Genomic DNA, 26,498 nt, shown 5'->3' with positions numbered 1-26,498 from the left:
TCTTCAGAGACTAAGATAAAAGTCATATATTTCTGTTGTTCACCAGTGCACCAAATGACCTCTGCAATATTTCTGTTCTTTATTCAACTTTACAAGACTTTTTTCATTCCTGAAAATTTTAAATGGTGTGGGCTCCTTTTTTCTCTACATACAAAATTAGGACTGACTGGTAAGTAATTTTATTTGGGGTTGTGCTCAAGAGGTAACAGAGTACATGAAATATATTTAGATAATGCATTGGAGGGCTGGTGCCGCAGCTCAGTAGGCTAATCCTCCACCTTGTGGCGCCGGCACCCCAGGTTCTAGTCCCGGTTGGGGCGCCGGATTCTGTCCCAGTTGCCCCTCTTCCAGTCCAGCTCTCTGCTGTGGCCAGGGAGTGCAGTGGAGGATGGCCCAAGTGCTTGGGCCCTGCACCCCATGGGATACCTGGAGAAGCACCTGGCTCCTGCCATCAGATCAGCACAGTGCACCAGCCGCAGCACGCCGGCCACAGCGGCCATTGGAGGGTGAACCAACGGCAAAAGGAAGACCTTTTTCTCTGTCTCTCTCTCTCTCTCACTGTCCACTCTGCCTTTCAAAAAAAAAAAAAAAATAATGCATTGGAGTGAAATAGACATTTTGAGAATTGATGATTGTTTACAGCCCTTGTCTCTTCTGTTGAGGAACAGTGGTTTTTTTGTTTCTCATACTATTTGTTGAACTCTTACTTAGAGTAGGGTTAACTATACGATCATTAAGTATACTGAAAATAAATCATTATAAAAATTAAGAGTAGGAATCCTGGGGGGCCAGGATGCACTATGTTCCTAAATCTGTGTTTATGAAATATATGAAACTTGTATCACTTTAAATAAAATTTTAAAAATTTATGTTTTCTATTTATGCTTTAATAGATTTAATTACAAGTCTTCAAAATGCCAGAGATATACAGGATATGCGAATTAAGAAGAAACAAAGGCAACGTGTCTTTCCACAGCCAGGCAGTCTGTATCTTGCAAAAACATCCACTCTGCCGAGAATCTCTCTGAAAACAGCAGTAGGGAGCCAGATTCCCTCCGCATGTTCTCATAAACAGGTATGCTTTTGTCTACAGAACTAACAGACTTTACAGCAAAGTTAATAAAGTTAATAAGATAATTTTGTTTTACTAAATAGTATCTGCAAGTTATTTTGTTTAAAAAATGAAATTACTGCAAGAATGGATGAATGAAATTATACTTCCTAACCCACCTATATGACAGCTTCCCTATCCTCTGCTAGGTGTGACCTATCAAAGTGATATGTGCTTCAAAATTACTGATTCTCTTCTCCCTTCAAGTCATATTTGTTTGCTTTCTATAAATACTGTCAGCCCAGGAGTAGAGGAACATAATTGCATTAAATATAAAGCATGAATACCTGATGGCCCTGATCCTTGTAAGACTGTTTACTTTTTTTTTTTTTTTTTTTTTTTGACAGGCAGAGTGGACAGTGAGAGAGACAGACAGAGAGAAAGGTCTTCCTTTTGCCGTTGGTTCACCCTCCAATGGCCGCTGTGGCCGGCGCACTGCAGCCGGCACACCGCGCTGATCCGATGGCAGGAGCCAGGTGCTTCTCCTGGTCTCCCATGGGGTGCAGGGCCCAAGCACCTGGGCCATCCTCCACTGCACTCCCTGGCCACAGCAGAGAGCTGGCCTGGAAGAGGGGCAACCGGGACAGAATCCGGCACCCCAACCGGGACTAGAACCCGGTGTGCCGGCGCCGCTAGGCGGAGGATTAGCCTAGTGAGCCGCGGCGCCGGCCCGACTGTTTACATTTTTAAAAGAGGATTCTTATTAAGAATGATAGTTAAGCCACTACCATCTAGAATTTTAGGCAATGAAGAGGTGGAAATGATACTGATACTATTAATAGGAAATGTTTATTGCCCATTTCCTATGTGCTGTGCACTCTTCTTAGCACTCTAAATGTGCTGATTGTATCTTGCTTAGTCCTCACAAGCACCTTAAAAGAAAGGCACTATCATTTTATCTTGTCCATCATTTTGTAAAAGAAGATTGACATCATTTTGTAAAAGAAGATTGAAGCATAGAGTGTTTAGTAACTGCCCCAAAGTCATTTAACTAGTCTAGCAAGTGGATGAGCCACAGTTTCAAAGCAAGGAAATTGCCTGCTGAGACAAGTGCTGAGCAGAGGGAAGGTACTACTCGGTTAGACATACCAGGGTGAAAGGAAACATCTGAAAACAAGCAAAGCCTCTCTGGAAATTGGAACACTTGAGGTCATATTCGTTGAAATACACTTGTCTCCATCCTTTCCCTGCTCTGTTATTGAAGTTGGAAGATTTCAGTAAACACGGGATTGTTATGTATCCCCACAGTGCCTTCCTGTGACAGATTTAGCAGAAGGCATATATACTGGAAAATGGAAACAGTATGGTAGATTCTTGAATGTTTAAGTCCCTTGTATAGTGCATTAAATTTTTTATCTTCTAGTAAGTAAGTTGGATGTTTTTTATACTAAATATTTTAGTATTTAAATGAAAAGTATGACAGATTCTGCTTTGGCTTGTTGTAATTATTTTTATTCTAAGAAACCTTCATTTTGTTTGACATTTTTTTCATTATCTACTTTTTCTGTCATTTATTTTGTGCAGCTATATATGTATGGCGTTTCTAAACACTGCATAAAAATCAACAGTAAAAATGCAGAGTCTTTTCAGTTTCACGCTCAGGATTATTTTGGTAAGGAAGATTTATGGGCTAGAAAGGGGATACAGTTGGCTGATGGTGGATGGCTTGTTCCCTCCAATGATGGAAAGGCTGGAAAAGAAGAGTTTTACAGGTACTTTATGCAAAAGGTGATTTTTGTGTTAACAGTTATGTATCCCATCATGCCTGTCTTCCTCACAATTTCTTTGTTTTTACTCTTTCCTTAAACTTAACATCCTATTCTTTGGTTTTCTATTTTAATAAATATAAAAAATATAAACCATTTCCTGCTAATTTGCTTGGGAGGAAGTTAATGGCCCAAGTACTTGGGTTCCTGCCACCCATGTGGGAGACCTGGATACAATTTCTAGTCCATGGCTCAGTCCTAGTTTTTGTGGGCATTTGGGAGTGAACCAGCAAATAGAAGAGCGCTCTCTCTTCCCTTCCCTCCTCACCTCACCTCTCCCCTCCCCTGCCCTCCCCTCTCCTGTCACCTTCCCTTCCCTCTCTCTTTCCCCTCCCCATCTCTCTGCCAGTCTTTCAAATAATTTTTTTTTTTTTTTTTTTTTGACAGGCAGAGTGGACAGTGAGAGAGAGAGACAGAGAGAAAGGTCTTCCTTTGCCGTTGGTTCACCCTCCAATGGCCGCCGCGGCCGGCGCGCTGCGGCCGGCGCACCGCGCTGATCCGATGGCAGGAGCCAGGAGCCAGGTGCTTTTCCTGGTCTCCCATGGGGTGCAGGGCCCAAGCACCTGGGCTATCCTCCACTGCACTCCCTGGCCACAGCAGAGGGCTGGCCTGGAAGAGGGGCAACCGGGACATCAAATAATTTTTTAAGTAAGGAAATTGTGCAGTGTGTTAGAAGGTATTACGTACTATGAAGATAGCTGGCGGTGGAAAGGTTGGTAAAGAAGAGTTCCGTTTTAAATAGAGTAAGTAGTCAGGAAAGCTGCTCTCATGGATCTGGTGAATGTTCTGAAGGAGTTACAGGAGAAGTGATCTTGGACAACCCAGGAAAGGCATCACAAACTCTGAAAAGGGAGAGTGCTTTTGAAGTATTTGAGGAACAGGAGAGGAGTTAGTATCGCTGGATAGAGTAAGCAGGAGGAAAGGATAATAGGTGAGATAGAAAGGTAGGATCATAGACCTTCCTAAGAACCACGGCTTTTACTCTGAGTAAACCACTAGAAGGTTTAAAACAAAAACTGGCATGATCTGACTTATTGCTGGAAAGCTAATTCTGGCTAGTTGTTGAGATTGCTATGTATAGAAAGGCAAGTAATCCATAATTCGTACTTTGGAAATTTATATTCATTAAATAAAAGTTAAAAAAAAATAAATAAAAAAAAAAAAAAAAAAAGAAAGGCAAGGACGGAAGCAGAGCCTCCCTAGGAAACTATTGCTGTAATCCAGGTGAGAGATGGCTTCTTGGACCAGAACTGTGGCAGTGGAGTTGGTGAAAAGCAGTTAGAGTCTGGGTATATTTTGAAGGTCGCACTCAGGATTTGCACGAGGATTAGCTGTGGAGTGTGAGAGAAGATGAGAATAAGAATGGCTTCCAAGATTTTGGCCTTGGCACTAACTCTATTAGAATTGTGATCAAAAATGAAGGAAAAATTCAGTGTTCAATTTTGTACATTAGAAGCTTGAGATATGAGAGTAAGGTATCCACATGGAGGTGATTAGGTAGGCAGTTGAACATGCAAGTCTGGAGTTCATTGGTTAATTATAAGCCAAAGAAATAAATTTGAGAGTCATCAATATATAAATAGAATTTAAAGCCGTGAAAAAAGATACTGAGAAAGAGCTATTAGAAAGTGAGGAATAAATGCAGAAGAGTGTGGTATGTTTCATTCCAAGTGAAAATAGTGTTACAGGAAAAAGAGAATGGCCATCCGGGCAGTGACACTGGTAGGTGAGGTCATATGAAGACTGAGTATTGATTACTGGATTTTGTACGATAGAGGTCATTACTACTTTTAATAAAAATAGGTCAGTAGGGACAGGCATTTAGCCTCATGGTTAAGAAATCTACTTCCCACACCTGTTGTCTGGATTCCCTCTGAGTGCAGTGTTACAAAATAAGCTCTCTGGAACATTCTTTGGAAAACTTTCAAGAGAGTTTTATTTTTTTATCCATGTTTTAGTGCTTCCAGTCCTCTTTTTTGCCTAAATTCTACCTTTATGATTATAGTATCTGTGTTTTATACCTAGCTCTGGCTCCTACTAATGCAACTCTGGGAGGCAGCAGTGATGGCTCAGGTAGTTGGGTTCCTGTGGAAGACCTGGAGTGCATTCCTAACTCCCAGCTTTGACTTTGGTCCTGGCTGGGAACCATAATGACCATTTTGGGACTAAATCAATGGATGGCAGTCCTCCCTACCCACAACCAGGTCTCTCCCCTCTTCTTTGTCCCTCCCTCTCTCCTTGCCTCTCAAATACCTTTTTTTTAATGGCTCAGGGTTGGGCATTTGGCATAGTAGTTAAGATACCACTTGGGATGCCCATATTCATTATCAGAATGCCTGCATTGAGTCCTGCCTCCACTCCCAATTCCGGCTTCCTACTAATGCACACATTGGGAGGCAGCAAGTAATGTCTCAAGTACTTGGGTCCTTGTCACCAACCTAGCAGGCATGTATTGAGTGCTAGACCCCCAACTTTGGCCTGATAACAGCCCAGCCATTCCAGGCCATTGGGGAGTGAATCAGTGGATGGGAGCTTGTTCTCAGTGTCTGTCTCTCAAATAAGTAAATAAATAATTTTTTAAAAAATAGGTCAGTAAATTAGTGAGGTAAAAGTCTGGTTAGAATATCGTTAAGGAACAATTGAGAAAGAAGAGTTGAAGACAGAAAATACAGTCAGATCTTTCATGAATTGCCAAAGAGAGACACAGAAAAAGGATCAATACCTGGAGGAAGAAGCAGGTGTTTGTTTTGGCTCGTTTCTTTTAAGGTAGAGGGGAAAATACTTTTTGCTGATGGGAATTGCCAACATATTGGGGAAAATGATGAAGCAGAAGAGAGAAATCATGTCCTTAACTAGGCAGTAAGGGGAGAGCTAATTCACAAGTGTAAGGTCGGTATGAGAGTGGAAGTTCTTTTTTGTTTACTTTTATTGTCTTAGTTTTTGTTTTGTTTTGTTTGTTTTTGGACAGGTAGAGTTACAGACAGTGAGAGAGAGAGAGAGACAGAGAGAAAGGTCTTCCTTCCATTGGTTCACTCCTCAAATGGCCACTACGGCCAGCACGCTGTGCCAATCTGAAGCCAGAAGCCAGGTGCTTCTTCCTGGTTTCCCAAGCGGGTGCAGGGGCCCAAGCACTTGGGCCATCCTCCACTGCCCTCCTGGGACATAGCAGAGAGCTGGACTGGAAGAGGAGCAACCAAGACTAGAACCCGGCACCCATATAGGATGCGGGCACCGCAGGCAGAGGATTAACCAAGTGAGCCACGGTGCCAGCCCCTGTCTTAATTCTTAAGAGTGACAGTGAGACAGGAGGATGAGTTAGAGGAAAGTTGAGAAAATGGGACAGTATTAGAGAGACCACCAGGACTAGGGATGGGTGTTCTTGGTTGTGACTTCCAAAAACATTCTCTTTGATAGTGAAATAATCTAAAATATAATTATTTTAAGTTACGGATCTCATTTTCTAGGAATAACTATATGTGAGTTGAAGTCATTGTATTCACTGTTTCATTAAGTAGAGTTTTCATTAGTATGCTACTGAAATACATGCTTAATAATTTTCTAAAATTATATCACAGATCATTTCTAAACTCATAGATACCTATTGAATGATCTTCCACAATGTATCAGCCCCTGTAGTTTTTATTATATTATTTCACCTTTATTTCTTCAGAGCTCTGTGTGATACCCCCGGTGTGGATCCAAAGCTTATTTCTGGAGTCTGGGTCTATAATCACTATAGGTGGATCATATGGAAGCTGGCAGCTATGGAATTTGCTTTTCCTGAGGAATTTGCTAATAGATGTCTAACCCCAGAGAGAGTGCTTCTTCAACTAAAATACAGGCAAGTTTAAAGTGTTACATTAAATTATCATTTAGTGCAGTGTGAGTCGAGCTTCTGTGCAGTCCAAGTTCCACATCAAAGTTGGTGCATGAACCAGTTGATAGTGACAGTTTCTATCCTCCACTGCTGTTCACGTTGTATCGCACAGTTCTCTTGTCATCTTCCAGCCCCTGCGTAAGAGAGATTGCTCGTTCATGCATCTCTTGCTTCCCTCTCTTCTCACTCCCTTCTTAACTTCTCAGAATATGAAAAGAATATGAATTATTAATGGGAGATACTCATCAGGGATTGCTGATAAAGCATTTTGTACTTTTTTTTGCTTTATATACATTCAACAATAAAAAGTTAATATACTGCTCATCATAAGATTTTACACTCTTCTCAATAGTTCATTGATAAATTAATTTTTATTCACAATTATTCAATGAAATTCTAAAATCACAATTCCTAAAATATGTGTTTTCTTTTCACTTTTAGATATGATATAGAAATTGATAGATGCAGAAGATCAGCTATTAAAAAGATAATGGAAAGAGATGATACAGCTGCGAAAACACTTGTTCTCTGTGTCTCTGACATAACTTCATCAAACACAGATACATCTGAAAATTCCAGCAGTAAAACTAGTTGTGTGGAAAACAAAAAAGTGGCCATTATCGAACTCACAGATGGGTGGTATCCAATTAAGGCCCAGTTAGATCCTCCCCTTTTTGCTCTCTTAAAGAGTGGTAGACTGACTGTGGGTCAGAAGATCATTGTTCATGGAGCAGAACTGGTGGGCCCTCCTGAAGCCTGCTCACCTCTTGAAGCCCCGGACTCTCTTATGTTAAAGGTAAGTTAAATTTCTTTAAACACTTTCTAGTTTCGTCCTTACCTATGCGCCTGCCTTCAGACATACCTGTTTGCCTCTAATTTCTGAGCATTTTTGATACTTTGTTTCACATTGGTTCCTTAGAGTACATGTAGTAGCTGAGCAGCCTTGGGCAAGTAGTGTCATTTCCCAGACACAATACTTTAGTTTGATGACCTCTAAAATTGGGATATTGTGAAGATCAGATGTTAATATATTTAAGCACTTAATACCATGCCAGGCGCCATTGTAAACACTGTGAATGCTTGCCACTCATTAGCAGTAATCATTTTCAGGCTGCTTTCATTTCCTTGTCCGGAAAATTGTTAGCTTCCAAAATTGTGTTGACATCTCATCTGCTGTTCCTTCTAGTTTTCCTTGTCCTTATGACCTTTCTGAGGAAGCCTACATAAATAAGTATTTCCATCCATCATGTTTAAATTAAAGTCCTCTTATCTATTTTCTAATAAATATTTAACATCAAAGCTTTTTAAAAAGTTATGTTTTGCTGGCGCCGCAGCTCAATAGGCTAATCCTCCGCCTTGCGGCGCCGGCACACCGGGTTCTAGTCCTGGTCAGGGCGCCAGGTTCTGTCCCGGTTGCCCCTCTTCCAGGCCAGCTCTCTGCTGTGGCCAGGGAGTGCAGTGGAGGATGGCCCAGGTGCTTGGGCCCTGCACCCCATGGGAGACCAGGATAAGTACCTGGCTCCTGCCATCAGATCAGCGCGGTGCGCCAGCTGCAGCACGCCGGCCGCAGCGGCCGTTGGAGGGTGAACCAACAGCAAAAGGAAGACCTTTCTCTCTGTCTCTCTCTCTTACTGTCCACTCTGCCTGTAAAAAAAAAAAAAAAAAAAAAGTTATTTTTTGAAAATATTTTCATACAATGTTTCTGTTTATTCACATTAATTTTCATGAGACATTTAAAAGTGAATATTTTAAAAGCAGTCCTAAAGAAATAAAAGTGCTCTTGAAATCTATAATAGAGTTTAATATATGCTTAACTTCTAAATTAATGTGTTCATTAATTTGTCCAGATTTCTGCTAACAGTACCCGGCCTGCTTGCTGGTATACAAAGCTTGGATTCTTTCCTGATCCTAGGCCTTTTCCTCTGCCCTTGTCATCACTGTTCAGTGATGGCGGAAGTGTTGGTTGTGCTGATGTCATTATTCAACGAACATACCCTATACAGGTATGATTATTTTTGAAACTCTCTGTGTATCTCTTTATTTTGAGGTAATTAGTTTGGGTTTATTGGGTTTTTTATGTTTTTGTTCTTGAATACAGCATATTTGAAAGTTTTTTTGTGTAACACATTATTACAGTGGATGGAGAAAACATCTTCTGGGTTCTACATATTTCGCAATGAAAGAGAGGAAGAAAAGGAAGCAGCTAAACATGCAGAGGTCCAACAAAAGAAACTGGAAGCCTTATTCACTAAAATTCAAGCAGAGTTTGAAGAGCATGAAGGTAAAATGAGCTATATATTACAAGATGTTTTTTTAAATATATGAACAAATTTTAGAGGCTTCTAATTTAACATTTGTAACTGAGTAAATTGTATTGAATAAAAATTAAAATATTTTTCTAATTCAGAAACTGAATTTTTTCTGATTTTTAAAACATCTTTTTACACAAATAAACATCAAACTGACTCCACATTATCATTTTTATTGAACACACTGAGCTTTTAGATACTATTTTTAATTGTCTCAGGCAATAAAAAATAATATGCTGGGGCTGGCACTGTGGCATAGCAGGTAAAGTCGCTGCCTGCAGTGCCTGCATCCGATATGGGTGCCAGTTCAAGTCCCTGCTGCTCCACTTCCGATCCAGCTCTCTGCTATGTCCTGGGAAAGCAGTAAAAGATGGCCCAAGTCCTTGGGCCCCTGCACCCACATGGGAGACCTGGAGGAGGCTCCTGGCTCTGGCTTTGGATCAGCGCAGCTCTGGCTATTGTGGCCAATTGGGGAGTGAACCAGTGAATGGAAGACCTCTCTCTCTCTGGGTGTAACTCTGACTTTTAAATAAACAATATAAATCTTTAAAAAAAAATCATATGTCCACAGCAAAAGCCCTAAATATACATGACACACTCAAATTTCTGATCTTTTACTGCACATTAACAAAATCGTTAGGAAAACTGGACAACCACAATCAAAGGTGTTACAGAGTGCATATGGTTCTGACAGAACAAGGAGAGGTTTTCTGTAGGAAACAATTCTACTAAACAACATGGGAGAAGTAATTGAAAATAACTCAAGACAGATTAATGCACAGTGGAGACTCCAAATTGCCGTTTAGTTGTATTGTAGGATATAAAAACCACTTCTACCTATAGAATGTTAAGCTGATACCCAAGACAGTCAAAGCGTGCCATAATTCAATCAGCCACTATTCTCTGGTTATACCAAAAAATAAACAAGCACAAATGATTTCACCTCTTAAAAAATCACTTATACTTAAAAAATAGGATGAGGTGGGCTTCCCTCCTTCTTAAAATTGTTTCTAGAGCTACTAAAAAAAACTTGCACCTACAAAATGGTTGATAAAAATTTTCCTCTGGACTGTACAAGAAGGGAGACAGGGACCACGGCTAACACATGGTGTATGATATTAATCAGACTTGGCTCCTTTCTCTTCTGCTTCATCAGAGGCTGGTCTCTCCTTATGTTTAGTTTCTCCGTTTTCTGCAGGCAAGTCTTCTTCGGCTTCTTGGTTAGCCACCTCAGCCTGTTTTCCCTTCTCTTCTCCTTTGCTTGCACTTTTTTGTCTGATGACTTAAGCTTCCTGGTGGGCTTCTTGGGCTTTGCTTCCACTTTAGCAAGGGCCAGCTTCTCCTTCGCCATCCCTTTGGCAGAGCTGACCCTCTTGGGCATCTTGGCAGCTGGCGGGGGCAAGGGCACGTGCTGGGTACCTGCAGACCGTGGTGCACCAAGAGCCTTCACAAAGCTAGGCTGCCTGGCCACTGCTGCTCCTCCTTGGCCCAAGCTGCTGGGACCCCCTTAAGTTGTTTTGGTTTTTTTTTTAAGGTGTATTTTGTGGAGCCAGTGTTGTGGCATTAGGGGTTAGGCCATCACCTGCAATGCCAGAATCCCATATGGATACCAGTTCAAGTCCTGGCTGCTTCACTTCCCATCCAGGTCCCTGCTAATGTACCCTGAGAAAGCAGCAGAAGATGGCCCACGTCCTTGGCAGAGTTATAGAGAGAGAGAGGAAGAGAGAAATCTTCCATCTGCTGATTGACTCCTCAAATGGCTGCAATAACCAGGGCTTGGCCAGGCTGAATCCAGAAGCCTGGAATTCCATCCATGTCTTCCCATATGGGTGGCAGGGACCCAAGTAGCTGGGCCATCTTCTGCTGCCTTCCCAGGCATATTAGTAGGGAACTGGACCAGAAGTAGAGTTGCCAGGACTCAAACCAACATGAATATGGGTGGCTGATATGGGAGGTGGTGGCTTAAACTGCCACACCTCAGCACTTTTCCTTATCTTTTCTGTTTGGAGCCTACCATCTCCTCTTGTCGGTTTTTTGTATGATACATTACATTATTGTGAACTGTAATCCCATTGTACTATGGGACACAAACTTGTTATTTCTATGTATTGGTGTGTATAATCCATCCTCCCTCCCTTCATCCTTTCCAACTTCTAGTAATTACTATTCTAAGTTCAAATCTATTTATCTTCTACATATGAGAAAGAACATATGCTGTTTGTCTTTGGTTTATTTCACCTCACATAATGTTCTCCATTCCCATCTATTTGCTGCAATGTCAGGCCTTTCATTCTTTTTAATGGTTGAATAATACTCCATTGTGTGTGCATACCATTTTCTTTATCTGCATCCATCCATGGATATCTACATTGATTCCATATCTTGGCTGTTGTGAATTGTGCTGCAGTGAACATGAAACTGCAGAAATCTCTTCCATTTGCTGACTTTATGCACATATGAGAGATCTATTTTTATGTTTTAAGGAACCTCCTTACTGTTTCTCCGTAATGGCTGTGTTACTCTACATTCACACCATCAATAAATAAAGGTTATCTTTCTCCACATCCTTATTGTCACTTGTTTTCCATCTTTTTGATAATAGCCATTCTAACTGGTGAGATGATACCTCATTGTAGTTTTGATTTGTATTTCCCTGATGGCTAGCGATATTGTTGGCTGTTTGTATTCCTTCTGAGAAATGTCTATTCAGACTACATTTTTTGTTGAAATTTTTTAGTTCCTTCTTGTGTATGTCTGTGTGTGTTCAATTTCTTTAATCACTGCTTCATTATAGAAATTTATCATATGCTTGGTTAAATTTATATTATTTTGCAGCAGTTGTATATGGGGTTACGCTTAATATTTTTTCTCAATGAGTTAATTATGTGTATAAAAACTTAGTGATTATTGTGTGTTGATTTTTTTATCCTGAAACTTACTGAATTTGTTTATCAGTTCTAATAGTCTCTTGGCAGGATCATTAGGTTTCTCTATATGTAGAAACATGCTGTCTGCAAATAGGAATAATGTACTTCCTCTTTTCCTATTTATATACCTTTTAGTTCTTTCTCTTGCCTAATTTCTCTTTCTAAAACTTCCAATTTTAAGATTGATTGATTGATTTGAAAATTAGATGACTGAGAGACAGAGATCTTCCAGATGCTTACAACAGCCAGGGCTGGGGCAGACTGAAGCCAGGAACCGAGAATTCCATCCATGTCTTCCACATGGGTAGCAGAGTCCCAGTACTTGGACCAGCATCCACTGCCTCCCAGGTGTATTAGTAGGAAACTCTATTAGTTACACACAGTAGCCAGTACTTAAACAAGGCACTCTGATAGGAGGCGTCGTATCCCAAGCAGCAGCTTAACCTGCTGTGCCATACTGCCCACCCTCCCAGTACTATATTGAATAAAAATGAGAATCCTTGTCTGGTTTCAGACCTTACAAGAAATGCTCTTCAATTCAGTATAATGTTGGCTATGGTTTTGTGGTATATCACTTTTATTATGTTGAAGTATGTTCCTTCTGTACATTATTTATTCAATGTTTTCGTGATGAACGGATGTTGAAATTTATTGGATGTTTTTTCTGCATCTGTTGAGATGATTCTATGATATCCTTCATTATGTTGTTTTGATGTATGAGATATATTGATTTCCACATGTTGTACTGTCCCTTGCATAAATCCCATCTGATCATAATAAATGATCTTTCTAATGTGCTGTTGAATTTGATTTACTAGTATTTTGTTGAGAATTTTTTCATCTGTTTATCAGGAATATTGGTGTATACTTTTCGTTATTGTTGCTGCCTTGTCTGGTTTTTGGAATCAAAGTAAAGAGGGCCTTGTAGAATTTTGAAAGATTCCCTCCCTTTGAATTTTTAAAAATAGTTTGAGAAGAGTTGGTGTTACTTCTTCCTTAGAAACTAGCTTACTAGTTAACTAGTGATGTTCTTTTTTCCTAGAAAGCACAGCAAAACAATGCACACCGTCACGTGCCCTGACCAGACAGCAGATCCGTGCCCTGCAGGATGGTGCAGAGCTTTATGAAGCTGTGAAGAGCGCACTGGACCCAGGTTGCCTTGAGGTGAGAGAGTAAGAGGACATGTCATGAGCCTTCATCTTCATCTTTTGAGGTGGGAAACTGAGTTGGGAATAAAATAGCTAGAAAATGTGCTCTTTTAGGATCAGGTTACATAAGATATATAAAAGTTCCATGTCATCATTACTTACTACAGTTAGAACATTTCACATATTAAGATAAGCTACTTCCTAAACTAAAAACACCTACATTTTCCAAAATAATTAATACAAGTTCTAGGATTCGTTGGCTAGACAGAGAGGAGAGTGAAAATATTTTAGGAAAATTACTGGCTGTTCATTGATTCATTTTATTTACTTGATAGTTTAACGAATCTTGTGAATATAGCCTTAACTTTCTTAAATAGTGGGACTGCAAAATAAATAATATTCTCTAAATAATGCAAGCAATGCTGTTCAGAGTGGAATTCTCTTATGTTCTCAAATTTCACAACTTGAGTTCTAGTGAGAAGTGAGACCAGTTTTAGAAACTGTAAGTATACCTGCTGCAAGTATGTAAGTTAAGGCCTTATTATGCTTTCTTAGAAAATTATTTGCCTCTGTCTCATATTACTGTATTTATTGAAACTTGTTCATTCTGTTAATCATCATGAAGTTACTTTAATTTCATCCAAAGAATTTAACAAAATATTTATTAGACTGGTTTTCTTCTAAAGAATGTACTGATAACATAATTAGAATAAGGAGGTAGAGTGTTTTGCTTTATCTCTTCAGGGCTTCTTCCCACTTTCTATCAAGGAGAAAAACCTAAAAACAGGTTATTTTTAAAACTCTAATATGTATGATTCTATGAGTTTTGAATTACATAAAGTTACTTTAATTGTCAAGGTAAAAAAATAGCCTTGTTTAGGTCAGACATGAGGGTTAAGCTGCCACTAAAGAGTCCTACATCCCATATTGGAGTGCTTGGTTTCAAGCCCTGCCTCTGCTTTCATTCTAGCTTCCTGCTAATGCACATCCTGGGAGGCAGCCAGTAATAGATCAAGTACTTGGTTCTATGCCACCCATGAGACCTTGTTAAAGTCCCTGGCTCTAGGCCTTGTCCTGGCCTACCTCTAGCCGTTAGATGTATTTGGGTAGTGAATCAGTGGATGGAAGATTCTCTCTCTCTCTCTCTCTCTCTCTCTCTCTCTCTCTCTCTCATTAAACTAATCTCTGCATGTTTAGAAAGACTTCTACAGAGTATAGAGATTTTATAGTCTCCTCTGCAGTGTAGATTAGGGTATTAAGTTGTTTAGGGCAGGAGAAGTCTACAATGTTTTATGTCTAGACAACATTTCCTATTTTGTTGTATTTGCCTATACATTCAATTTTTTAAATTTTTGAACATTCTATAAGATTCCCAAGAGGTACAGGCAGAAATTTGCTGAAGTGAATGGAAAATTGTAGGGGCAAAGATAAAAGTGCTAGAGCAGGCATTTAATCTAGCAGTTAGGACACCCATATCCCTTATCAAAGTACCTGGGTGTCATTCCTTGCTCCTGAGTCCAGCTTCCTGCTAATGCAGACCCTAGCAGGCAGCAAGTGATGATGGCTCAAGTGGTTGGGTCCCTGCCACCCATGTGGGTAGATAGGTTGAGTTCTCAGCTGCCAGCTTCAGCCCAGCCAGACTCTGGCCATTCCTGGCATTTGGAGAATTAATGCAGGAGCAGATGCAGTATGTGGCAGAGTAGGAGGGGTTGTAAAATAGAAAGTTTTTAAAAGAGTGCTTATTTTACATGTATGTTTTAAATTGTTTCTACTATTCTAAGGAGAGTAAATGCTACCAGGGCTAAGAATCTTGAGCCAACCTCTATCTATATGGCATTGTAGGTAATTTATTCTCTCTGTGCCTCAGTTTCATCATCTATAACTTAGAAACAATAAAGTACCTACCCCATAGGATTATTGTGAGAGTTAAATAAATTACTACATTTATCACATATAGATCAAATTCTCAAATATAGTGAGTGTCCATGTTAGCTATTTACAATGATGATGGTGATGACTATGATTATTAAAATACATTTATAATTAGGATTTTATTTTTGCTCTGGGGAAATTTGTCATGGGGTTAATAAGCAATTCAAGGTACCTGAGAATATTATGTAATGAACAGAATATATTATTCCACATCCTTAAAATAAACTCAGTTCTATTGTATTTTATTTCCATTTCGAGGGATACTATTCTGGAACTTGTGTTCACTCTATCGTAATATTTTAATGTCATAGAGTTATTTCAGTGAAGAACAATTAAAAGCATTGAATCATCACAGACAAATGCTGAATGATAAGAAACAAGCCCAGATCCAGCTGGAGTTCAGAAAAGCCATGGAATCTGCTGGACAAGGGGATCAAGGTTTATCAAGAGATGTTACAGCTGTGTGGAAGTTGCGTATTATTAGCTATGAGAAAAAGGAAAAAGATTCAGGTCAGTATGCAAATGTTTTAAATCAGTTTTAGGTTAAAAAAAAGTGATCTTATTAACAAAATGATTATAAATGTTGGGTAAAAAATGTAGTTACTATATATCAGAGGTGCAAAATATACTACCAGTGCCCACAAAAGATGACATAGGTTGAGTACAACAACTCTGAACAGCTCTGAACACCGCAGTGTTTGAAATGTTGGAGTATTTGCTTAGACTTTACTTGTTGAGCATCTCTGATCCAAAATTTCAAAATCTGTAAGCTCTGAAATCTGAGACTGTTTTGAAACATTTTGTTGGATTTTGGGTTTTCATATTAGGGATACTCAACCGGTGATGTACTCCTTGGATCTTTATTGTTATCTGTATTCATTTTCAAATAAGAATTTTAATGACAATTCATTGATTGTCAGTTCTTTCCATTGTGTCTTGGTCATTTTTCTCTAAACAGTTATATTGAGTATCTGGCGTCCATCATCAGACTTATATTCACTGTTAACAGAAGGAAAGAGATACAGAATCTATCATCTCACAACATCAAAATCTAAAAGTAAATATGAAAGAGCTAACATACAGTTAGCATCAACAAAAAAAACTCAGTATCAACAACTCCTGGTACAAACCTTTCATTATAATTTTTCAATTTTGATAAATGCATATTAGTTTATAGAACCTCCAATTACTGAATGTTTGTTTTCTTTTGTTCTCTGTAGGCTTCTGATGAAATATTACTCCAGGTTTACCAGCCAAGGGAGCCCCTTCACTTCAGCAGACTACTAGATCCAGACTTCCAGCCACCTTATTCTGAGGTGGATCTAATGGGATTTGTAGTTTCTGTTGTGAAAAAAATAGGTAATGCACAGTGTGTCTAATAGTAACTTTTTACTGATTGTTTTGAAAACCATTCTTTTAAACTTTGTTTTCTATATGACTAGTTGAAGCTACCTACCAATTGGCAAATTTACTAATAAGTGATTTGAAAATAGGGTTCTTTATCCTTGATACTTACTGAAAAACAGTTCTACATTATATCACGGTAACAACGTAAATCTCATTCTGCACTACTTAAACATTGTTGATTGCTAAGAGAGTTTTTGTGATATATTAATAAGTACTAGAAAGATAATAGTAGTGCTCAGGGGCAGTCAGCTGAGCTTTTCCTACTTTGTCCAGCTTTTCCTGCTCCCTGACATCTTCACCACACTTTCATTGTTAAGTGGGACACAGCATGTTCCTCTTTCTATACCTTTTCCTTTGTGTCATATCTGTAAATATCTATAGGTCTTTGTATTATATCTATTAAGTATTTATAGGTCTTATCAACCTCAGTACTATAGAAGTGCCAAGACCCAGCTGAGATTCCAACTTAGTACCAAGCCTACCATTTATTGACTCTCGTGTGCGAGGGCCCTCAGCCTCACCTCCTGACACTCTCTCCCCTATTTCACTTCAACCGTGTAACACTCCTCTGTACTCACTGTTCCTTCCCCAGACTTGGCTGTCTTGGCTTCCTCAGATCTCTGGTCAAATACAACCTTGTATGAGTTCCTGCCCTTAACACGTTTTCTAGAAGAACAGTTACCCCTTTGCTTCCCAACCCAGTGCTCTTTCTCCCTTTATCCTACTTCAGTTATCTCTAGCACTCCTCAGTGTCTAACTGTAGATATTTATGTTTCTGTTTCCCTCTTCTAGAATTCAAGCTCTATGCAGGCAGGGACTTTGTTACTGCTGTATCCCCAGCCATTAAAACACTATGTGGTGGGCCGGCGCTGCGGCTCACTTGGCTAAGACTCTCTCTCTCTCTCTCTCTCTCTCTCTCTCTCTCTCTCTCTCTCTCTCTCTCTCGCTGTCTAACTCTACCTGTCAAAAAGAAAAAAAAAAGTTAGGGCTGGGCTTCTCATTGCTGGCTGGTCAATTCACCAGAGACAAGAGTTGAATTAAAAAAAAAAAACACTATGTGGTGAAGGAAAGGGTCTCAAGTATTTGATAGATTCTTGTTTACCAACTGCCTTGTTATGATTTCTCCTGTCCTCAATTCTTTGGACAAAGTTTATTGTCAGTCCTTTTTGAAAAGGCTTCAGGTCTACCATATTCCATGAGCTTTTCCTGTGTTTGAAATGTGTACCTGCTACCTTAATTCTAAGACTGTATCTTGGCTAGATACACTGTAGGGTTGTGCTTTTTTCCTTCCCACTGAACATTGGAGAAATAGGACTGCCCTAATTTTTTCTCTTCTTTAGCTGATTTTTTTTTTTATAGCTGGATGCCTGAAGATTGTATTTGAAATTCCAAAAGCCCAACTAAGCCATGTCTTAGTGTCAGCTTTCTGTATAATTCTAGAACATAGGAGGGTCTTTTATTCTGCAAATTCAGTACTTTCTTTATTTCAAGGAAGTGTTTTATCATTTTTTTTTTTTTTTGACAAGCAGAGTTAGACAGTGAGAGAGAGAGAGAGACAGAGAGAAAGGTCTTCCTTCTGTTGGTTCACCCCCCAAATGGCCGCTACAGCCCGTGTGCTGCGCCGATCCGAAGCCAGGAGCCAGGTGCTTCTCCTGGTCTCCCATACGGATGCAGGGTCCAAGCACTTGGGCCATCCTCCACTGCACACCCGGGCCACAGCAGAGAGCTGGACCAGAAGAGGAGCAACCAGGACAGAATCCGGCATCCCAACTGGGACTAGAACCTGGAGGGCCAGCGCCGCAGGCGGAGGATTAGCCTAGTGAGCTGTGGCCCCAGCCGGAAGTGTTTTATCTTTAAAAAATCTGCTGTTCCAGGCCGGCGCCGCAGCTCACTAGGCTAATCCTCCGCCTAGCGGCGCCGGCACACCGGGTTCTAGTCCCGGTCGGGGCGCCGGATTCTGTCCCGGTTGCCCCTCTTCCAGGCCAGCCCTCTGCTGTGGCCAGGGAGTGCAGTGGAGGATGGCCCAGGTGCTTGGGCCCTGCACCCCATGGGAGACCAGGAAAAGCACCTGGCTGCTGGCTCCTGCCATCGGATCGGTGCGGTGCGCCGGCCGCAGCGCGCCGGCCGCGGCGGCCATTGGAGGGTGAACCAACGGCAAAGGAAGACCTTTCTCTCTGTCTCTCTCTCTCACTGTCCACTCTGCCTGTCAAAAAAAAAAAAAAAAAAAAAAAAAATCTGCTGTTCCATTTATTGAGATACCTGCTTCAGACATACTAGCTAGTCTTATATTAGGTCATTTTTAGTTTTGCTTTTATCTCTCCTTTCATTATACTTATTTGTCTTTTCTGTCTCTATGCTTTATGATTACACCTAGCCTTTATTTTAATTTCTGCAATATATGTTTTATCCCTTGCTGTTTCTAATGTGTATATCTGTCCTATTGTAATGGTATTTTGGCCTACAATCTCCTTTTCATATTTCTTGGCTATTTATTATCTCGTGTTCAATGTTTTATTGAATAAGTAAGTATTCTTAATAAGTTCAAAGCATGAATCAGTTTTGAAGAATTTAAGAATTCTCTTCTGTCCTTTAAATTTGTCTTTTGCTGCTCTTTCCTTTTTTCTTCAACATGTTTTGTCTGGCTGCTCGTGGTTTAGTGCTCTGTAGATTTCTTTGTTTTGTTTTGTTTTTTGAGAAAGAAAGATGTACAGATAGAGTCAGCAAGTTCCCTTCCACTTATTTATTCCCTAGATGCCCACAATAGCTTGGATGGGGCTAGGGCTGGAGCCAGGGCCAAGGAATGCAGTCCAGGTCTCCCACATGGTGGCTGGAACCCAAATACTTGAGCCAACACTGCTACCTTCCAGGCCGTGCATTTGCAGGAAGCTGTGTAGTCAGGAGCTAATACCAGGAATCAAACCCTGGTCCCAGTTAGCATTAGCAGAAGCTCAAGAGTTACGGTAACAGCTGGGGAGAGGGGCAGAGAAGGACTACGTGAAGTGCGAGTCCTTGGATAGGCTTTCACTTTCACCTGGAAAATGATGAGAAGTCAGGAATGTTTCCAGTGCAAAGAGGCCTACTTGGCTTAGGTTTTCACAGGACCACTCAGGCTGTTAGACTGAAAATAGGCCATAGGGGGCGTGAAGGTACAGGCAGGGAAACCAGGTAGAGACACTTTGCAAGAAGTTAGGCAAAAGACTATGATGAACTAGACAAAAACAATGGAAATAGCAAGGAGCAATAGGGTTGATTGTGTTCTGAAGGTGGAGGGACAGTGTAGCATGATCTGAGCATCTGGAAAAATGGAGTAGCCATTACCAAAGGGAGAAGACTAGAAGGGAACCAGGTCTGTGGGAAAGGTCAGAAGCTCAGTTTCTGAGTTACATTTTCAGCATTATTAGGCATCTTAGCAGAGATGTCTGTTTGACAAGTGGTTATATTGGAATCTGCTCAAGGTAGTGGAAGTCATTAACATATATTTAAAATCATAGACTGAACGGGGTTATAGGGTTGGCGGGGAGCAGTAGCATCAAGATAAGAAGAGATCCAAGGCCTGATTCTAGCGGTTTTGTGTTTAGAAGCAGGAGAGCTATAAAGAAGCCAGTGAAAGAAACAGAAATACCCAGAGAGGTAGGAGGGATACTAAAAAGAGTGGGGTGTACAGAAAGCCAGGAGTAAAAGGAACTGCTAAGTGGTAAGACTGAGAAACAGTCATGTGGCACAGCAGTTGAATTGCTGCTTGGTACAAGGCCCACATCCCATATCAGAGTGCTTTGTCCGAGTCCTGGCTATTCTGCTTCCTTCGAGTGCATGTCCTGGGAGGTAGCAGGTGATAGCTCTAGTTCTTGGGTCCTTGCCAGCCACTTGGGAGACCAAGATTGAGTTCCAGGCTTGTGGCTTCAGACTGGTCCAGTTCTAGCTCTTGTGGCCATTTAGAGAATGAACCAGCTTTGTGAGTAGGGTGTGTGTGTGTGCACGTGCATTTCCTTTTTTTTTCTTTCAAATAAAATGAAAAAAATTTTTTAAAAGAAAAAAGAACCTGTCATTGGCCTTAGCAACATGGAGGAGTCCTTTCAGTGGAGGGGTAGGAGCAAATGACTGAAGTAGGGCAGTCCTATTTCTACAGTGTTCAGTGGGAAGGAAAAAAGCACAACCCTACAGTATATCTAGCCAAGATACAGTCTTAGAATTAAGGTAGCAGGTACACATTTCAGACACAGGAAAAGCTCATGGAATCAGAAAGGACTGTAGACAGGAGGTGGGGAGATTAAGTACTGAAAACCTCATATGGTAGCATCTCATATAGTCTTCATAGTAGCTGTGTTCATTTACTATTATTATCCTACTTTTCTGATGAGGAAACTACAGGTAGGAGAGGTTAAATAGCTTGCTCTACATGGGAGACCCAGACAGAGTTCCAGGCTCCTGACTTTGGCTGGCCAAGCCCTAGCCATTGCAGTCATTTGGGGAATTAATAAGCAGATGAACCTTGATCATGTGTGTTTTACTATCATCAAAGGTCTATCAGAGTGGAGTACTAGACATAGGATTGCTGGTGGAAAGGTAACTTATATAGCTTTGCTAAACATGGCCAAATTTTTCTCTAGAAGGGCTGTGCCAATCTGTACTTCCATCAGCAATGTATGTGGATACCTTCCACCCTGTGGCTTCAGTAACAGAATTTGTTGGTGTCGAAATGTTAGCTTCATAAGTGACAGGTCATTTTGGAAATTCTGAACTTTGTTGTAACTTCCATTTATTTTTATCATTAGTATCTAATAAAATGAAGAAGCATATTAGAAGCTCCATGCAGTTTTGAGTTTATCTAACATATAATGATGACTTTTTAAATTCTAGGTGCTCCGTTGGTATATTTATCAGATGAAAATCATAATTTATTGGCAATAAAGTTTTGGATAGACATTAATGAAGACATTATTAAACCTCATATGTTAATTGCCGCAAGCAATCTCCAGTGGCGACCAGAATCCAAGTCAGGAATTCCTACCTTATTTGCTAGAGATGTGTCCGTGTTTTCTGCCAGTCCAAAAGAAGGCCATTTTCAAGAGACATTCAACAAAATGAAAAATAGTGTTGCGGTAAGATGACTACTTTTCAGCATTACCACAAGTTTTTGTATATTGACAGTCAAATATAAAGGACATGACTTATCTGAAAATTGGCTAGTGGAAGCAGTGTGCAACACAGTTTTATAATTTACTAATTTTCCATGGAGCTATGGGAAAATGACAGCTACCAGGGAGAAAAGGATGATTTGAAGGAAATTAAGTTAGGAGATATTGTGAAAAGGATGTTCAGAGGTACAGACCATGTAGGCAAGCTGGAAATTGTTAGCAGTGATACCCAGTAATATTAACTGATGTTTATTGAATGCCTACTGTGTGTCGGGCTTTGTTGTAAGCCTGTCCCATTTAATTCTCCCAACAATTCTGTGAGGACCTATTGTGCAGTGCTGCCCCCCAGTAATATTCTGGATTTCATACAGTGGTAGCTAGTGATGAATCAACAAAAATAAGTCTTCTCATTCCATAGTTTAATATTTGAACCGTGTGTTTCTCAAAATGTATATAAATATTTTAGGGGCAGGTGTATAGCCTGGTAGTTAAGATGCCCAAATCCCAAGTTGGCATGCCTAGGCCCAATACCTGCCTCTGGCTTGATTCCAGTTTCCTGCTAATGCAGACCCTGGGAAGCAGCAATGATGGCTCAAGTAGTTAGGTTCCTGGAACCTGCATTGGAAACCGAGACTGAGTGTCTGTCTCCTGGCTTCACCCTGGGAGTGAGCCAGCAGATGAGAGCTCTGTCTCCCAAGTAAGTTAATAATTAAAATTTGTAAATAAGTTTATTTTGTTAAACATTATTCTGGGGCTGGTGTCGTGGCGTACCAGGTAAAAGCGACACTGGCATCTCATGGGCACCCATTCAAGTCCCAGCTGCTCCACTTTCAATTGAGCTCCCTACTAATGGCCTGGGAAAAGTAGCAGAGACCAGGATGAAACTCTTGACTTCAACTGGCCATTGCAGCCATCTGAGGAGTGAAACAGCAGATGGAAGGTCTCTTTCTGTCTCTCTGTCTCCCTCTCTCTGTAATTCTGCCTTTCAAATAAAACAGTGTTTCTAAAGCATTAGAATACGTAGCTTTAAAAAGTTTTTAATATTTTATCCAAAGACTCCATACATATAATGAACAGTAAGACTGTAATTTATCTAGTTTCTAAATTAGGAGTGGAAATTGCATTCATTATTTGGGTTGCCTACAGGGTCCCTACTGTTTACATCCCAGGTTTTCTCTGAGACCAATTCAAGGGAAGTACTTTAATTCTGGTAAAAAGAAAACTATAATTCACAAAGCACTTTGAAGTCTTACAAATCACTCTCATGAATTATGTTAAACCATTTGAAATTGCTGGTATTTGACCAGTTGTGACTTCTCAAATAAGAGTTTTATACAGTTTAAACTGTACATCTTTCCATTTAATTCTTTAGAAGACAGATGAGGTAGCTGAAGCAGTTCTTTCATCCTGCTGACCTATGTCGCTCCCCCTCTTCACGGAGGAACGACACAGGACCCTGCGCTGTTCTTTTGTCTGCTCGCCCCTTCCCGGGTTTGCTGCTGGTCCTTCCCGGGTTGGCTGGCAACCCCTCCACCTCCGTGGAAAGGCGGCTCCCCCTGCCACTTTCCCCACTTCCGCGGGGGAGCAGCACACCGCCGGCCGGCTCTCTCGGGGGCTGCTCAGATGTTATCCGGATGTTCCCTTTAGATGTTCCTGGTGCATGGTGTCTCTCTCCTCCTTTATAGTCCTCTTCCACCAATCCCAACTCTGCTACCCACACGCCGAGTACGCTGCTCTCCTCCAATCAGGAGCAGGATCAGCTCCTGCAGGTTATTGGTCAAACTGGAGGCAGCTGTGTACAAGTTGTTTGCTCCCTTTCAGCGCCATATTGTGGGAGAGCAGATGCATAGAATAAGTCTTAATTCCAGTAACTTAGTCTAGTCCGAGTTGCTCCCCACAGACCTAAGGAATGCTTTCATAGATGTTCCAGCCTTTGGGTGAGCTCTAGGCTTCCAACCCCTAATCCAGTATCTGCAGTGCACTTGATTCAGACAAATGACTGGGAGTCTCTCATCTTTTTCCTTCTCTATCTCCCTCTTCCCCTGCTCCTCCCTCCTACTCTGTTCCTCTCCCCCACCCAACAGCTAATTCCCCTAAATCACTAATGCTGATTTTACATTGGCATGTTAGACAGCTGCTATCAAGTTTTGGATATCTCTCTTTTGTTCTGATCTGAATTTTTTTATTTCTGGTTTTAACGGCAATACTTTCTGAAAATATAAATGTGTAGATTTGCAAATTACAGAACAGCTTTTTCAATTTGTTTTCTTAGAATATTGTTATGTTTTGCAATGAGGCAGAAAAGAAGCTTATGCATATACTTAATGTAAATATTCCCAAGTGTTCTACCCCAACTAAAGAGTATACTTCAGAGCCATATGCTGCTCAAACCATGCTTGGTATCGGAAGTAAGTTTCTGGTAAGTTAATGTTTGTAATGTTAAGTTAAGGAGTATTAGAACTGTTCTGTATAGAGACAAAATATATTCTGGTGGATACCTAATAAACATGATAAAATGTAATTGAACTTATTTAGGAACTGTGGTTGTTACGCAGCTCCTATAGGTATAGCTTATTTGGAAATTACTGCAGTAAGAATGTAAAACTCTTTGGAGGCAGTTGAACAAATAGGCACTTATATTTTCATCATACCAAATACATGTGACTGAAAAGCTCTTTTAGCCTGTTAATTTTTGCTAGAACTATTCCATACAGTTAGTGTTTTTTCTCAGTTCCGTTTAACTCATCACAATAGATGCAAATAAATTTAAAGCCTCTGATATTGGCTACATAACTAACACTATATCTACAAGTATAGTAACTCATTCAGTCTTCACAACAGTACAGTGAGATGAAGTTTCTTATACCCATTTCACGGATAAGAAGACTATGACATAGAGAGAAGTTAAGCAGTCGCCTAATGACACAAACCTAGAAAAATACTAGAAAAAATATTAGAACTCAGCCAATGTGTATTCTTAAAATGCTTACCTCTTTTTAACTTATTAGTAGTGAAAAACATTAAAGCTTAATGATTTTTTTTGTCTTTTACTATGATTACTCTTCATTTTCCTTTCTTTTCATATCTTGGGATTTTTTTGTTTGTTTAAGATTTATTTGGGGGCTGGTGTGTGGCACAGCAGGTTAAACTACTGCCTGCAATGCCAACATCCCATATGGGCACCAGTTCTTGTTCCAGCTGCCCCACTTCCAGTCCAGCTCCCTGCTAATGTGCCTGGGAAAGCAGAAGATGGCCCACGTCCTTGGGCTGCAGCACCTACATGGGAGATGACACTCTTGGCTCCTGGCTTCAGCCTGGTCCAGCCCTGGCCATTGCAGCCATTTGGGGAGTGAACCAGCAGATGGAAGATCTTGCTGTCCCTCCTTCTCGCTCTGCCTTTCAAATAATTTAAAAAGAAAGATTTATTTATTTGAAGGGCAGAGGGAGAGGGAGAGAGACACATAGAAAGAGTAAGAGAGAGGTCTTTAGTCTGCTGATTCACTCCTCAAATGCCTGCAACAGCTAGGGCTAGGCAGACCAAAGTCAGAAGCCAGGAATCATCCAGGTCTCAACATGGGTAGCAAGAACCCAAATACTTGGGCCATTATCTGCTGCCTCCCAAGCACATTGGCAAGAAGCTGGGTCGGAAATGTGGTGTAGCCAAGACTCTAGCCAGGCACTCCTATATGGAATGTGGGTGTCCCAAGAGGCAGCTTAACCTGCTGTACCACACACCCACCCCTTTGTGTCATTTTTATATCCTCTATGCAAAATTATTTCCTTCTAAAAACAATTATTTCCTTCTGAGATAGGAATAATATGTTTCTTGAAATCATGTAACCTATTTAGCAAATAAAGGAATGAGAGTGTAGATGGTATATATGTGTTTAATGAAAAGTTAATTTTTATTTGTTTTAGAGATTAGTACATAATTGTGATAGGCTTTTCAACCTGTTTTTTAGATGTCTTCTCCTGTTAGTGACATAATTTATCCCAGTCCTTCATCACTTTGTACACCAAAAGGGAAGTCTATTCCCACACCTGTGTCTGCCCAAATGACTTCAAAATCTTGCTGTAAAGGGGAGAAAGAGGCTGATGACCCAAAAACCTGCAAAAAAAGAAGAGCCTTGGATTTTCTGGGTAGACTGCCTTTACCTCCACATGTTAGTCCCATTTGTACATTTGTTTCACCGGCTGCACAGAAGGCATTTCAGCCACCACGGAGTTGTGGCACCAAATATGAAACACCTGTAAAGAAAAAAGAATTGTCTTCTCCTCAAATGACTCCACTGAAGAAATTCAGTGAGACTTCACTTCTGGAAAGTGACTCAATAGCTGATGAAGAGCTCGCATTAATAAATACCCAAGCTCTTTGGTCTGGCTCAGCAGGAGAAAGTCAGCTGGTCAGCGAATCAACTAGGACTGTTCCCACCGGCTCAAAAGGTAATCCCGGGCCCAAAAGGCCTTCTGCTACAGCTCTCAACAAAGAACGGGAAGATCACCAGGCTGGTACAGAAGAATGTGAGACTACTAGGAAGGACACAAGGACAGTAAAAAGTCTATCTAAAAGATTGCAAAGGCGACAAAAACAAAAGTGACAATCACCTGCTGACTCTTAACCTTTCCAGGCTGTAAGACATACAATTTCAAACCACACATCTTCACATAACAAGGAAAGATAAAGTAGTTTCAAATTTACCTGAGTGTTTGTATATCATAGGGATGCTCTCTGCCTGATTACATGTTGGTATACTTTTATTTCTATTGTATACCTTAAAATTAACTGTATATTTATTAACTAATCAAGAAGGAAAATCTTTAAATATTTATGATTGGATTTGATCACTACAAGTATTATTTTCAAGCTAAATAAACATATTCTTTTA

The 26,498-nt window shown here is 40.4% G+C and overlaps 1 protein-coding gene across 9 annotated transcripts in view; it reads left to right on the top strand.

The window, feature by feature from the left end:
* BRCA2 (BRCA2 DNA repair associated) overlaps positions 1-26,498 on the top strand; it is a 73,189-nt gene extending 46,691 nt beyond the window's left edge. For 8 of the 9 annotated variants that reach the window (XM_089304247.1, XM_089304246.1, XM_002720579.6 and 5 more), the window contains 13 exons: positions 894-1,075; positions 2,636-2,823; positions 6,548-6,718; positions 7,196-7,550; positions 8,602-8,757; positions 8,891-9,035; positions 13,033-13,154; positions 15,382-15,580; positions 16,029-16,192; positions 16,291-16,429; positions 21,335-21,576; positions 23,885-24,031; positions 25,575-26,498. In XM_089304247.1, the coding sequence (XP_089160373.1) occupies positions 894-1,075; positions 2,636-2,823; positions 6,548-6,718; positions 7,196-7,550; positions 8,602-8,757; positions 8,891-9,035; positions 13,033-13,154; positions 15,382-15,580; positions 16,029-16,192; positions 16,291-16,429; positions 21,335-21,576; positions 23,885-24,031; positions 25,575-26,210 (2,846 nt within the window). In that variant the 3' untranslated portion in view covers positions 26,211-26,498. The remainder of the gene's footprint in view (positions 1-893; positions 1,076-2,635; positions 2,824-6,547; positions 6,719-7,195; positions 7,551-8,601; positions 8,758-8,890; positions 9,036-13,032; positions 13,155-15,381; positions 15,581-16,028; positions 16,193-16,290; positions 16,430-21,334; positions 21,577-23,884; positions 24,032-25,574) is intronic. The other variant, XM_089304249.1, reaches the window with a different exon arrangement.

The sequence above is a fragment of the Oryctolagus cuniculus genome, chromosome 9 (genome assembly GCF_051225735.1).
Source record: "Oryctolagus cuniculus isolate XC-2025 breed Fujian yellow rabbit chromosome 9, ASM5122573v1, whole genome shotgun sequence".
NCBI classification, from domain to species: Eukaryota; Metazoa; Chordata; class Mammalia; order Lagomorpha; family Leporidae; genus Oryctolagus; species Oryctolagus cuniculus.
This window is presented reverse-complemented; position numbering and strand designations above follow the sequence as displayed.